At 43.1% G+C, this 14,856-nt stretch overlaps 1 protein-coding gene across 2 annotated transcripts in view; it reads right to left on the bottom strand.

Annotated features, from left to right (window-relative positions):
- Window positions 1-543: 543 nt before the first annotated feature.
- ATP5PB (ATP synthase peripheral stalk-membrane subunit b) overlaps window positions 544-14,856 on the bottom strand; it is a 27,084-nt gene continuing 12,771 nt past the window's right edge. Inside the window, exons 2-8 of one of the 2 annotated variants that reach the window (XM_030221047.1) lie at window positions 14,420-14,452; window positions 12,159-12,195; window positions 11,742-11,887; window positions 6,033-6,196; window positions 4,387-4,512; window positions 3,072-3,251; window positions 544-714 (exon numbers count right to left, since the gene is read on the bottom strand). In XM_030221047.1, coding sequence (XP_030076907.1) covers window positions 643-714; window positions 3,072-3,251; window positions 4,387-4,512; window positions 6,033-6,196; window positions 11,742-11,887; window positions 12,159-12,195; window positions 14,420-14,447 — 753 coding nt within the window. In that variant the 5' untranslated portion in view covers window positions 14,448-14,452 and the 3' untranslated portion in view covers window positions 544-642. Of the gene's footprint in view, window positions 715-3,071; window positions 3,252-4,386; window positions 4,513-6,032; window positions 6,197-11,741; window positions 11,888-12,158; window positions 12,196-14,419; window positions 14,561-14,856 lie in introns of those variants that run through there. The other variant, XM_030221046.1, reaches the window with a different exon arrangement.

The raw sequence follows: 14,856 nt of genomic DNA, 5'->3' as shown, positions 1-14,856 counted from the left end.
CTCAAATTCACATACCTCGAATCAACTAGAAACTGTGCCTTCTTTCACCGCACATTTGGAATAATCTCCCATTCTCATTACATAGTAACACCTGATTGAAATGGTTTAAAGCAGAGCTCAAAACCTGGCTTTTCATACAAGCTTTTGGAGTCCCGGACCCATAAGGTTTGCCACCTACCCTTTCCCGTCAGACCTTGCTCGTGTTATCAATACTATCTCACCTTCCTAACCCTTATCCTAATGTTAAATTGTTATTTGATCTTTGTTGTGTGAATGCCCTGCTCGTCCCTATCGAACAATGGAGTTCCTTTTCCTTATATGTACTGTAGATTCTACACTGCTTTGTCCTGTCCCATCAGTCTAAGCGGTATAGTAAGTACCAATACTTCTAGTTATACAACACTAGCAAAACTGCCGATAGAGCATCTTAGCGCTTAACTTCAAGCAGTGTTTTTTTTACAGAATTAGCCCCATAATGTATAGATTTCCCACAGATTTTGCTATGTACAGGAAGAATACGACCATTCAAAAAGTAAACAAGACTGGACGTGAGAAATATTTTTATTAACATTCCATAGAGAGTATAGATTTGTTTAACAAACATCTTAAAATGTGTTCAGTCACCTATAGTAAAAGGCCAAGTTAAGCTCTGGCCTGTGCGGTTTGCGACAGCCTCTTCAGGTCAGAGATACACTTGGCGATACTCTCCTTCTCCTGCGATTAAAAACAAAAAAAAAAAATCACCAGAACATGCATGAGGACAACACACATAATAGCATTAACATAAGACCATAGTCACACTGATACATAAAGAAACAAACATGCTAACTCAAAGCTAAGAAGTTGACATGAGCCAGGCCCTCACTTGCACCCCCCCCCCCCCCCCAAAAAAAAAGAGCAAACCCCAGCTACCTTCAAGACTTTTTTTTTTTGTATTTGTTTTTGTTACATTTGTACCCCACGCTTTCCCACTCATGGCAGGCTCAATGAGGCAGGCAACGGAGGGTTAAGTGACTTGCCCAGAGTCACAAGGAGCTGCCTGTGCCAGGAATTGAACTCACTTCCTCAGTTCCCCAGGACCAAAGTCCACCACCCTAACCACTAGGCCACTCCTCCACTGTTGCTACTATTTGAGATTCTACATGGAATGTCGCTATTCCACTAGCAACATTCCATGTAGAAGTCGGCCCTTGCAGATCACCAATGTGGCCGCGCAGGCTTCTGCTTCTGTGAGTCTGACGTCCTGCAGGACGTCAGACTCACAGAAACAGAAGCCTGCGCAGCCTTCTACATGGAATGTTGCTAGTGGAATAGCAACATTCCATGTAGAATCTCCAATAGTAGCAACATTCCATGTAGAATCTCCAATAGTATCTATTTTATTTTTGTTACATTTGTAACCTGCGCTTTCCCACTCATGGCAGGCTCAATGCGGCTTACATGGGGCAATGGAGGGTTAAGTGACTTGCCCAGAGTCACAAGGAGCTGCCTGTGCCAGGAATTGAACTCACTTCCTCAGTTCCCCAGGACCAAAGTCCACCACCCTAACCACTAGGCCACTCCTGTATTTTACACCTGTATTAAAAAGTTTGAAAATATTTTTTTAATTTTAAGACAAGGAACAGTTCAACCTAGGGATCAGCCAAACTGAATTAACATAATACACATTAAAAAGAGGGGAGGGAGGGGAATAAAAAGTCTGAAAAATCCCAAAACCAGCCCCAGTTAACGGTAGTTCCTTAAAAAGACATGTTACTACTAGAGTTTCTGCCAGGTACTTGTGACCTGGATTGTCCACTATTGAAAGCAGAATGCTAGGCTAGATGGACCACTGGTCTGACCCAATATGGCTAGTCTTATGTTCTTCTGGCTATTCAGTTGGCTGTACCGTTGTTATGAAGTAAGAAAATGAATGTGCTTTTTTTTTTTTTTTTTTGAACGCTTTAATATTAACTTATATTTTGATATTAGTATTACATAACCCTTTCATAGGTTGATAGATGGATAGAAAGTACTGCTGTTTCTTCACGTCTAAGGCTTGTACATGCTACATAACCGATTTTGACTGATAAAAGGCCCATTTGGCTCACCCAGTCTGCTTGGCTAGGATATCAAAAGTGATCTTTTGCTGATTCCCAGCTGTGTCTGGTGTTGGTGTTTACAGCAACAACACTTCCGTCATACTGAATAGCCAGAAGGACATAAAAGTCATACTGGGTCAGACATAGTAACATAGTAGATGACGGCAGAAAAAGACCTACATGGTCCATCCAGTCTGCCCAACAAGATAAACTCATATGTGCTACTTTTTGTGTATACCTTACCTTGATTTGTATCTGCCATTTTCAGGGCACAGACCGTTGATGTCTGCCCAGCACCAGCCCCGCCTCCCAACCACTAGCCCCGCCTCCCCCCACCGGCTCTGCCACCCAATCTCGGCTAAGCTTCTGAGGATCCATTCCTTCTGAACAGGGTTCCTTTGTTTATCCCACGCATGTTTGAATTCCATTACTGTTTTCATGTCCACCACCTCTCTCGGGAGGGCATTCCAAGTATCCACCACTCTCTCCGTGAAAAAATACTTCCTGACATTTTTCTTGAGTCTGCCCCCCCTTCAATCTCATTTCATGTCCTCTCGTTCTACCGCCTTCCCTTCTCCGGAAAAGGTTCGTTTGCGGATTAATACCTTTCAAATATGTGAACGTCAAATAGTAGAAACATGTCTTTTTAGGGAAACTACCATTAACTGGTGGTTCAGAAGCACTGTCCTGATGAATACTGGCTCTTATTTCCAAACTCCAGGTTTTGCTACTTAGGACAGCCTTTTTGGCGAGAAGTGACAGGTGCCTCAGCCAATGACAACATTTTTTGGTCACACTCAAAATTCTAGGAGCCATAACCTGTAGCTCTGCCTCGAGACCTAATATGTGGCAAAACTTCTAAGAGTGGACAAAAGAAAACATACGATGAATGCCAACAGCATGACAGTGCAACGGAAGAGAAATATAAACTATGAAGAGGGAGGCCGTGGCTTACGTTATTTCTACAGACATACACATTTTCTCCAGTACCTGCTGTGCCGTGATACTCTGAATAACGCTCTTCTCCACCCAGTTTATCATGTGATCTTGCTCCTTGCGCCGTTTCAAATGCTGCAGGTCAATCTGATAGTCCAAACGCTTTTTCACCTCATGGTAGACATTAAGCAGCCTTTCCCGGTAATTGGTTTCAAGCAGCATCAATATATTGTTCTAAAAAAAAAGTGAACAGGAAAATATGGCTTGAGAACTGTTAATTGCTCTTTAATATCTTAGGAAATGCAGTGGTGGTAGCAGTTAGATCCTATCAAAGGCTCTTCCCATGACCAAAATCACATCAAAAGTACAAGCAGTATCCAAGATAGCATATAAGGATGGGGGGGGGGGGGGGGGGGGGGGTCATGGATTTCATATACTTTTAACACAATTGGGTTCATTTACTGGTGCAAAATGGATCTTAAACAATCCTAAACATTTTTTTTTAATAGTGTACTGTTCCAGACTTTGAGCTGACACTTAAAGTGCCAACACTTAATACGTACATATGTTCAGCTCTGCTATCCAGATAATTAGCAAAGCTGAGCGTATACGCTGACTAATGACCGTGTTGGCACTATCCGGAAAGACTTAAGCCTGCTTTTGAGCAGGCCTGAATCTATCCGGATAGCAGCTGAAAAGCACTCTTCCTTCGCCTGGCCTCTTTTCTATATAATAAACCGTTCTGCAATTTCAGTAGCTAGACATTATCTGGATAACTTATAAAAATATCTGGCTGGGAGAGTTATGCGTTGGTCACTTAATGGCCAGTGCATTAATTCCCTTTAACTATCGGCCCAACTGAGTTTTAGTAAAGAGGAATTTTTGCAGGTTCTGCTTTCTGTCAGACCAGCACAATGGTTGAGACCTTCTAGTACCCAAATTACAGACAACCTCTCTGTGGAAAAGAGGCCAGGTGAAGGAAGAGTGCTTTTCAGCTGCTATCCGGATAGATTCAGGCCTGCTCAACTGTAAGACACGCAGCTACTCAAAAGCAGGCTTAAGTCTTTCCGGATAGTGCCAACACGGTCACTAGTCAGCGTATACGTTCAGCTTTGCTAATTATTTAGAGCTATGTACGTATTAAGTGTTGGCTCTTTAAGTGTCGGCTCAAAGTCTGGAACAATCCAACTACTGGAACAGTATACTATTAAAAAAAAAATGTTTAGGATTGTTTAAGATCCATTTTGCACCAGTAAATGTACCCAACTGTGTTAAAAGTTAGAATGAAGCCCAGCCAACGAACGGGCCAGGCTGAAATGCCCCATGCCCTTTCCCTTCAACTGCCAGGGAATCAACTGAATAAATGTACCCTCTTGGCATCAAACAGAAAATGGCGGCCTTCCACTCGCCACTGCTCCTTCTTCTCTCCCTCGATGGCTTGCTCAATGCTCTCCATGGCACAGTCTTTCGTTTCCTGAGCATTCGCACGCTTTTCCTGAAATTAATCAACAGAAGGAACTTAGGAGAAAAATTGCTTCCCCTTTGTTTTGGCTCTTGTTGGTCAAGCCAAAAAAAACAAACAAACAAACCCCAATGAGGTCAAGTTTCAATCGCACTTAAAACGTAAGCGGTAAATTCAGTACTCAGTGTAAAAATGATAGCCACTATTGATGTGTACCACTAAGACACAGAACTTTAAAAGCCTACATCGGATGTTGCAAGTTATACTGAAAATTCAGCGGCGCTGCTCAAAACGAATAGCACCACCGATTATACAAATCTGAAACTAAAGGTGTTTCAAATTCTACATTTGCCCCTGAGCTGAATGTTTGACCTTGACATAATAAATACAGCAGGATACTAACACAAGCCTTAGCATGGCACCACAAAGCTACCAGGGTGGAAAAATGCGTCCAACTTCTCTTACATAAGCACGCGCCTGTGGAACGCACTGCCACAAGTGGTGAAAACAACTTACGATCACCTAAAATTCAGAAAATTAGTAAAGACTCACCTATTCGGAAAGGCATATCCGACTGACCCAACTTAAATGACTCAACCCTGCAACACTTCACTATCAAAGATCGTACTGGACATTAACAAACCCTTTTACCTCAAACCCAACTTGATTGAATCTTATCTTCCCTATCCCAATACAACATTTTGTACTTATCCCGTACCGGACTTGGCGAATGCCTTCACGGTACTATGTAAGCCACATTGAGCTTGCAAATATGTGGGAAAATGTGGGATACAAATGTAAAATAAATAAAATAAATGCATTGCGCTATGATGGACTGAAACGGACAAAAGAAAGAAGCACATCAGTGTTTTCCAGTTATACGACTTGTACCTACGAGTACTAGATGCTATCACAGAAAAAGAGACATAGCAAAATATACAGCACTATATGTAGAGTAAGTACAAGTGTCAAAATATTATTTATTTATTATCTCATTTGTACCCCACAGTTTCCCAACAGCGTCAGGCTCAATGTGGCTTACACTGCACCACAGAGGCAGACGCCAATGCGGTAAAAAGAAGCTAATACAGCAGAAAAACCTACACAAGAGATAATGGGGAGGAAGAAGGAGTAGGAAAACCAGGAGAGAGGTGGAAAGGGGAGCGTGTCCAAAATTCTCTCTATTAATTGATGCGCATCCAACAGTGGAGACACATGCTGAGTCCTTGGGATAAGCGTTTCCAAATAACACGGTCTTAAGTGATTTCCTGAAAGTTAGGTGGTTGTTGATGGTTTTTATGGATTTCGGCAAAGAACTCTGCCCCCCCCCCCCCCTCCTGTAACCGCCATGGCACTCCAAGTTTAACAAGTAAAGCGGTTCAGTGGCTTCACCATGATAAAAAGCTCCAAGCTAGGTTTGGTTGAGCAACTGTTCAAAAATGACAAAGACGTACACAAACTGCAACACGTGCGGACGACGTCCATACGATCTGCCAAATCTCTTTTCAGTCTGACTTGAGGATTACAGCTAGAGAAGGTCCTATTTTCCTTACCTCATTCAGCTTATCAGCAAAAGCTGCTACTTGAGGCCCAAACTTCTTAATTCCATAAATGATAACACCAATAATGCAGGCGCCTGCAATGGTTTCATGGTTAACAACGTAGATTTCCTTGGATAAGAAGTAGAGCAGGAGACCGGTGCCTAGCACATAAGGACCTGAAGTGGGAAGAATTAAAAAAAAAAAGAAAAACCCACCACATTATAGGATTCTTTTTTCATATCACGCATTCAGAGTAATACAGTAAGAAACACAGAAACATGAAGGCAGATAAAGGTAAAATGACCCATCCAGTCTGCCCATCCTATGTAACCCCTAATTCTTCCTGTTCGTAAGCGATCCCACATGCTTATCCCATGCCTTTTTAAATTCTGAAACAGTCCTCGACTCCACCGGGAGGCCATTCCACGCCTCCACCACCCTTTCTGTGAAATAGTACTTCCTTAGGTTACTCCTAAGCCTATTTCCTCTTAACTTTGTCATATGCCCCCTCATTCCAGAGCTCTCCTTCATTTGGAAAAGGCTCTCTTCCTGTACATAAATGCCCTTGAGATATTTAAACGTTTCTATCATGTCTCCTCTCTCCCAGCGTATACATGTTGAGGTTCATATGCCTGTCCCTATAATTTTTGCATTCAAGACCGCTTACTAATTTCATAGCCGCCCTCTGGACTGACTCCATCCTGTTTATATCTTTCCGTAGGTGCGGTCTCCAGAACTGCACGCAGTACTCCAAATGAGGCCTCACCAGAGACTTATACAACGGCACTATCACCTCCTTTTTCCTGCTGGTCATGCCTCTCTTTATGCACCCAAGCATCCTTCTGGCTTTGGCCATCGCTTTTTCTACCTGTTTGAAAGCTTTAAGGTCATCAGACACAATCAGCCCCGTCCCGCTCTTCCTTTGCATACTGAAGCACTTCACCCCCTATACTGTACTATTCCCTCGGATTTTTGCAACCCAAGTGCATGACCCTGCATTCTTTGGGATTAAACTTTAGTTGCCAAATATCGGTCCATTCTTCTAGCTTCGCTAGGTCCTTCCTCGTGTCATCCACACCCTCCAGGGTGTCCACCCTGTTGCAGAGTTTAGTATCATCCGCAAAGAGTAAGAGATTGACTATATACATACGGACATGGCCCAACCACTTTATATAATGCTAAAAATAGATTTGAAAAGAGAACAAATACATATTTTTAAACATAATCGGATGAAAACTACTGAAAAACTGGCATACTGGGTCAGACCAAAGGTCCATTTAGCCCAGTATCCTCCTTGCAATAGTAGCCAATCGAGGTCACAAGCACCAGGAAGAATCCCAAACTGTAGCAAGATTCCACGCTAATGACCCCAAAGGTACGCAGTAGCTTTCCCCAGGTCTACTTTAATAACTGTTTATGGACAAATAGTTTTAAAACTACTACTATGTAACTTTATGGTGGGTCTCATTGCCTTCATAGTTTTTGAAAGAGTAGACAATTGATTCATGTTTACCTGCTTTACTCCATTCAAGATTCTGTAGATCTCTATCATATCCCCCTTCACCCGTATCTTCTCTAAGCCAAAGAGCCCTGACCTCTTAAGCCTTTCCTCACATAGTAACATAGTAGATGACGAAAGAGAAACACCTGCACGGTCCATCCAGTCTGCCCAACAAGATAAACTCATATGTGCTACTTTATGTGTATACCTGACCTTGATTTGTATCTGCCATTTCAGGGCACAGACCGTAGAAGTCTGCCCAGCACTAGCCCCGCCTCCCAACCACTAACCCCGCCTCCCACCACCAGCTCTGCCACCCAATCTCCACTAAGCTTCTGAGGATCCATTCCTTCTGAACAGGATTCCTTTATGTTTATCCCACGCATGTTTGAATTCTGTTACTGTTTTCCTCTCCACCACCTCCCGCGGGAGGGCATTCCAAGCATCCACCACCCTCTCCGTGAAAAAATACTTCCTGACATTTTTCTTGAGTCTGCCCCCCTTCAATCTCATTTCATGCCCTCTATTCCTACCGCCTTCCCATCTACAGAAAAGGTTCGTTTGCGGATTAATACCTTTCAAATATTTGAACGTCTGTATCATATCACCCCTGTTTCTCCTTTCCTCCAGGGTATACATGTTCATGTCAGCAAGTCTCTCCTCATACGTCTTGTAACGCAAATCCCATACCATTCTCGTAGCTTTTCTTTGCACCGCTTCAATTCTTTTTACATCCTTAGCAAGATATGGCCTCCAAAACTGAACACAATACTCCTCACCTGAGGAATCCAATCCTCTTACTCATTCTAGTCACCCTTCTTTGCACATTTTCTAATTCCGCTATGGGGCTCATTTTCAAAGCACTTAGGGCCGTTTACTAAGCAGCATTATAGGCACGTTGTTTAATGCACATTAACCGTGTATGTGCCTACAATATCCCTATAGGCGCCTACATGGTTAGCACACACACTAAGTATAGGCGTGCTAAAAACACTACCGCACCTTAGTAAACAGGACCCTTAGACTTATAATGGAAATTTGTAAGTCTAAGTGCTTTAAAAATAAGTTTCTATATCTCTTTTGAGTTGCGACGATCACAACTGCACATAATACACACAAAAAGATCAACACGAACATACCTAAATCCACTACCCAAGCTGCAAAGGACTAGAATATAAATTCTCCTACATAAGCACGCAACATGCTTGTTCAAACATGCATGGGATAAACATAAAGGAATCCTGTTCAGAAGGAATGGATCCTCAGGAGCTTAGCCGAGATTGGGTGGCAGAGCCGTTGGTGGAAGGTGGGGCTGGTGGTTGGGAGGCGGGGATAGTGCTGGGCAGACTTATACGGTCTGTGCCCTGAAGAGGACAGGTACAAATCAAGGTAGGGTATACACAAAACGTAGCGCATATGAGTTTATCTTGTTGGGCAGACTGGATGGACCATGCAGGTCTTTTTCTGCCGTCATCTACTATGTTACTATAAGCACACAACTATGGAATGCACTACCAATCGTCATGAAAACAATGCACGACCTAACAAACTTCCTGAAACTTGTTCAAAAAGGCATACCATAACGATCCAACTTAAACACCTGAACCCTGCAACACAACGAAATCTATACCAGAACTGGACAAAACTTAACTCTCCCTCCTTGATTACCTAATTTACTCTGTCACTCATGGACCTTAACGCAACACCACCCTGTATTTCTCATACCGGAATTAGTGATCGCCATGACGGTACTATGTAAGCCACATTGAGCCTGCAAATGGGTGGGAAAATGTGGGATACAAATGCGACAAATAAATAATACTCAAGTTGAGGTCTAACTATGGAGCGATACAGAGGCATTATAATCATCTTTGTTTCATTCTCTATTCCTTTCCTAATAATTCCTAACATTATTTGCTTTTTTAGCTGCTGCCACACACACCGCACAAGATTTCAACTATTGTCCAGGTCAACACCTAGAGTTGTTTTCTTGGGTGGTGACTCTTCACATGGAACCTAGCATCATGTACCTATAATTTGGGCTATTCTTCTCAATGTACATCACTTTCTCCACATTAAATTTAATTCGCAATCTGGATGCCCAGTTCTCCAGTCCAAGACCATGTGATATAACTATTAATCCACTGTATATACATTGTATGAAAAAAATCATGATCACTGGAGTCAGCAAACATAAGAATAGCCGTACTGGGTCAGACCAATAGTGGCCAATCCAGGTTACAAATACCTGGCAGAAACCCAAATAGTGGCAATATTGCATGCTGCCAATTCCAGAGCAAGCAGTGGCTTCTCCCATGTCTAGCTCAATAGCAGACTATGTACTTTTCCTCCAGGAACTTGTCCAAAACTTTTTTTTTATTAGGACCAAAATATAGAAAAAAAAAAATAGCGAAAAGGAGTTATACCTGTATATCAATGATTGTCACAACCTTATAACCAGCAATACCTCAGTAGAAATTGGCAATTTCTTTACACAAAAAGACACTCCCCCTTTCCCCCTCCCAAACTACCAAACTCTCAATGACGCACTATCCAAGGCCTGGAGTACATATGTTGTTTCTTCATGGTGATCCATACCCCTTTACCAGTTCAGAACAAATAACCCCTTCCCCTCTCACTCCACAAGTAGCCAAACCGTTTTTTTTTTTTAATTCAGATATGCTAACTGCTGTTACCACATCCTCCGCAGTGAGTTCCAGCGATGCGGTGGTGAGCTGGAACTGCTCTCCCAAACGCATATGCAGTTCCAGCTCACCACCGCATCGCTGATATTTGACTACCCCACCACCTGGATGAGCCAAATTCAAGACCCCTGATGACGCTTTTATAGCGAAACATGAGCATGTTGGGTCCTGGTCGTACGGTGGAATACTATAAGAATTGGAGAGATTGAAACTCTAATACAAATGTAACTACATTTTCAAAAAATATATATATCTGGAACACATGATACTGCTAATGGTGAAAATGGACAGTTTTGGATGTTGCTGACTGACATCATCAATGGTTGTTCAAGATTTATCACTAACGTTACAATGGTTTGTTGGAAAAAAGGACAGAACTATTTTACAAGTTGGCGATTCAATGAGTCTGATTTGAAGCAAGGCTGAATCTTGTGGGAGACTCTGGAGCAGGGGCGTAGCCAGACACCCAATTTTGGGTGGGCCTGGGCCCAAGATGGGTGGGCAGAAGAACCTCGCCCCGTCCCACAGGTGATTTGGTCTCTCCTTCTCTCGCCTGCATGTCATATGGTCTCTCAAACATCCCCCCTCTCCCATATACCTTTTAAATAGCAGATTTTCACCAGCAGCGAGCAGCAACTAATACACACTGCTCATGTTGGCCCCACACCCTTCCCTCTGATGCAACTTCCTGTTTCTGCCTAGGCAGAAATACATCAGAGGGAAGGCTGTGGGGCCGGTGCGAGCAGTATGTATGTCACTGCTCACTGCAGGCGAAGATCTGCTACTTACAAGGTATGCAGGAGGGGCACTTGTTGGGAGTTTTCGGCTGGTGGGGCTTGGGGATCCCTGCCAGCCACATCATAGGTATGCTGCTACTGGGTGGGCCTGAACCCAAAGTGGGTGGGACTGGGCCCACCCAAGCCCACCCTTGGCTACGCCACTGCTCTGGAGCAGTGGATTAACACATGACTAAAGAGCTATGATCACACATTGATGTAAAAGATTGCCAGATATATGCTATTTGAATGTGTATTGAAAGAGTATTGTGGAGAATTGTTTGGTTTTAAATGGATTGGTTAATAACTATGGGTTAAGGGAATGGATTTTATTTTAGGAAAATTGTATTGATCTATTAATAAAGAAATATATTTTAAAATGTTAAACAGTTACTAGTGAGTAATTTGTAATATAATGTGTAACTAATTATAGAGTTGAGACCTAGATTGTAATTGTGTTTTCCAAGCTGAAGAGTCCTAACCTATTTAGCCTCTCCTCATGAGAGGAGTTCCATCTCCTTTATCGTTTTGGTCGCTGTTCTTTGAACCTTTTCTAGTTCTGCTATATCTTTTTTGAGATATGGCGACCAGAACTGAACACAACACTCATGGTAAGGTCGCACCCTGGAGCGATACAGAGGCATTATAGTACTTGATCTAATTTACCATCCCTTTCCTAATAATTCTTAACAAAAACAGTCAGATGTGTAGAACAAACATATTAAAATACCACACCTACCCGTGACTCCTGTTTTGGGGTACAGGAACTGGAAAAATTCTTCAGGGACCAGACCAAAGCGCACTTTACCTCCTTTCTCTGGCAGGGGTGGTAAGGGAGCCAGACATGGCTGAGCTGTATGAAAGGGTCTGGATGCATGTAACAAGCTGGCAGAAATAGAAACAAAAGTTTGGTAAGATTGGGCTTCGGTAAAATAGCCACCAATCTGTGGGTTCAGTAGCCGAGTTTCTTTTCTTTGTATGACATGAGCCATTAAAAGATCAAATGCAATCTCTATATGGGGACTAGGTTCATATAAATATAATAAATCTTTCCTCTCCTAAATAAATAAGATGAGCAGTAAAATGTACACATTAAAGGAGAAATCAACTCAATAAAAAGTATGAGGTATAAAATTCTTGCAAGGCCAGTACTTACCCAATACTAAGTGGGGCTGACTTTTTAAGGGCTATGGCTGTATAGGAGAAAAAAGCGCAAAGATACTTTAGGATTAACAAAGATATTCAAAATAATTAGTTTTTAAGACTCATCTCCTGCAACCCCCCCCCCCCCCCCCCAAAAAAAAAAAAAAAAGTTCATCCTTGCAGTTCTATCAAATCGAGCTGCAGAAGGGCTGAATTATCATCATATGCATGGAATTTGGAGATTTAAATCACTCAGGTTTACCTCCGCTCCTGTTCCATACCAGTCACTTTTACAGAGCTGCCAAGTTCCCCAGTTCCAGGACAGAGATCACTGGCCAGCCCTGGTTTTCAATTTGCATCCCAAGGCCTTATGGAACAGTTGCTGTACTATGGATACACTGCTGCTACCCACTGCAAGTGTAAACGACATGAAATCCCATTGGCTCCAAGCCTCCTCCGAGTCAGTGCTTCTGAACCCAGTCCCCCCTCAAGTCACTTCACTGGCTTCCCATCCGTTTCCGCATACAGTTCAAACTCCTCTTAATGACCTATAAGTGCATTCACTCTGCAGCTCCTCAGTACCTCTCCACTCTCATCTCTCCCTACATTCCTCCCCGGGAACTCCGTTCACTGGGTAAATCTCTGTTATCTGCACCCTTCTCCTCCACCGCTAACTCCAGACTCCGTTCCTTTTATCTTGCTGCACCATATGCCTGGAATAGACTTCCTGAGCCGGTACGTCAAGCTCCATCTCTGGCCGTCTTCAAATCTAAGCTAAAAGCCCACCTTTTTGATGCTGTTTTTAACGCCTAACCCTTATTCACTTGTTCAGAACCCTTATTTTATCATCCTACTACTACTACTATTTAGCATTTCTATAGCGCTACAAAGCGTACGCAGCGCTGCACAAACATAGAAGAAAGACAGTCCCTGCTTAAAGAGCTTACAATCTAATAGACAAAAATAAAGCAAGCAAATCAATTAATGTGTAGAGGAGGGTAGTAGGTAAGGGGCGAGTGGTTAAAAGTCAAAAGCAATGTTAAAGAGGTGGGCTTTCCTCACTTTAATATTCCCTTATCTCTTGTTTGTTCTGTCTCTCCTAGTTAGATTATAAACTCTATCGAGCAGGGACTGTCTCTCTATGTTCAAGTGTACAGAACTGCAAACGTCTAGTAGCGCTATAGAAATGATAAGTAGTAGTAGTAGTCTTGGGATTCCGGAATCTTGCTACTCTTTGTCCTTATCTCTTATTTGTCCTGTTTGTCTGTCCTAATTAGATTGTAAGCTCTGTGGAGCAGGGACTGTCTCTTCATGTTCAAGTGTACAGCGCTGCATATGTCTAGTAGCGCTTTAGAAATGATAAGTAGTAGTAGTCTTTGGGATTCCGGAATCTTGCTATTCTTTGGGATTCTTTACAGAATCTTGCTACATTGGGATTCCGGAATCTTGCTACTCTTTGTCATCCCTTATTTGTCCTGTTTGTCTGTTCTAATTAGATTGTAAGCTCTGTGGAGCAGGGACTGTCTCTCTATGTTCACGTCTAGTAGCGCTATAGAAATGATAAGTAGTAGTTTTGGGGATTCCAGAATCTTGCTACTCTTTCTGCACAGAATCTTGCTACACTTTGGGATTCCGGAATCTTGCTACTCTTTAGGATTCCGCACAGAATCTTGCTACTCTTTCAGATTCTGGAATCTTGCTACCCTTTGTCCTTATGCCTTATTTGTCCTGTTTCTCTGTCCTAATTAGATTGTAAGCTCTGTCGAGCAGGGACTGTCTCTTCATGTTCAAGTGTACAGCACTGCGTATGTCTAGTAGCGCTTTAGAAATAAGTAGTAGTAGTCTTTGGGATTCCGGAATCTTGCTATTCTTTGGGATTCTGCACAGAATCTTGCTACATTGGGATTCCGGAATCTTGCTACTCTTTGTCATCCCTTATTTGTCCTGTTTGTCTGTCCTAATTAGATTGTAAGCTCTGTGGAGCAGGGACTGTCTCTTCATGTTCAAGTGTACAAAGTCTAGTAGCGTTTTAGAAATGATAAGTAGTAGTAGTAGGGCAGACTCAGCCATTGGGTTTTCAGGATATTCACAATGCATATGCATGAGATAGTAGACAGCGCGTGCAAACCTCTCATGCATATTCATTGCAGACTCTTTAAAACCGGAGGGGCCGAGTAACTTTCAAAGTCACAAACTTCAGCGGGGACCGGGGGTGGGGGAGGGGCGGCCTTGGTCCCCGGACGGTTCAGGTCTTAGGTCTGCGCTGTCGCTTACCCGAGGCCAGCGCTGCTCTGGATAACATTGGAAGTCTCCTCGGAGTGGCCGACACTGCCGCCACCGCTTCTTCCCGTGCCCTCTACGTCCCTGAGGCTGACAGGAAGAGCACCGGCAGGCAAGATGGCGCTACGCTTCGTTTCGCTTCTCGCGCGACCTAGCAGCTGCGTTTCAACCCTCGCTCTGACGCTGGAACGCGTTCAAAGAACTTCTCTGCCGCCTTTCTCTCCAAGCCTCGTTCCGATATAGAATTTTCACGCTTTCTCTTTGTATCTCTATGATTGGCTCAACGTGGGCCCGCCTTTTTTATCTTAGTCTCCTGATTGGCTGATATTTGACGACTCCACCCCCTGTCCTGGAGTAAGATGGCGCCTCTGTCCCTGTGAGCAGCGTGTGAAAGCCTCGTTCCGATATAGAATTCTCACGCTTTCTCTTTG

The sequence above is a fragment of the Microcaecilia unicolor genome, chromosome 12 (assembly GCF_901765095.1).
Source record: "Microcaecilia unicolor chromosome 12, aMicUni1.1, whole genome shotgun sequence".
Lineage (NCBI taxonomy): Eukaryota > Metazoa > Chordata > Amphibia > Gymnophiona > Siphonopidae > Microcaecilia > Microcaecilia unicolor.
The sequence above is the reverse complement of the archived record's forward strand: the minus strand, read 5'-3'. Positions and strand labels throughout refer to the sequence as shown.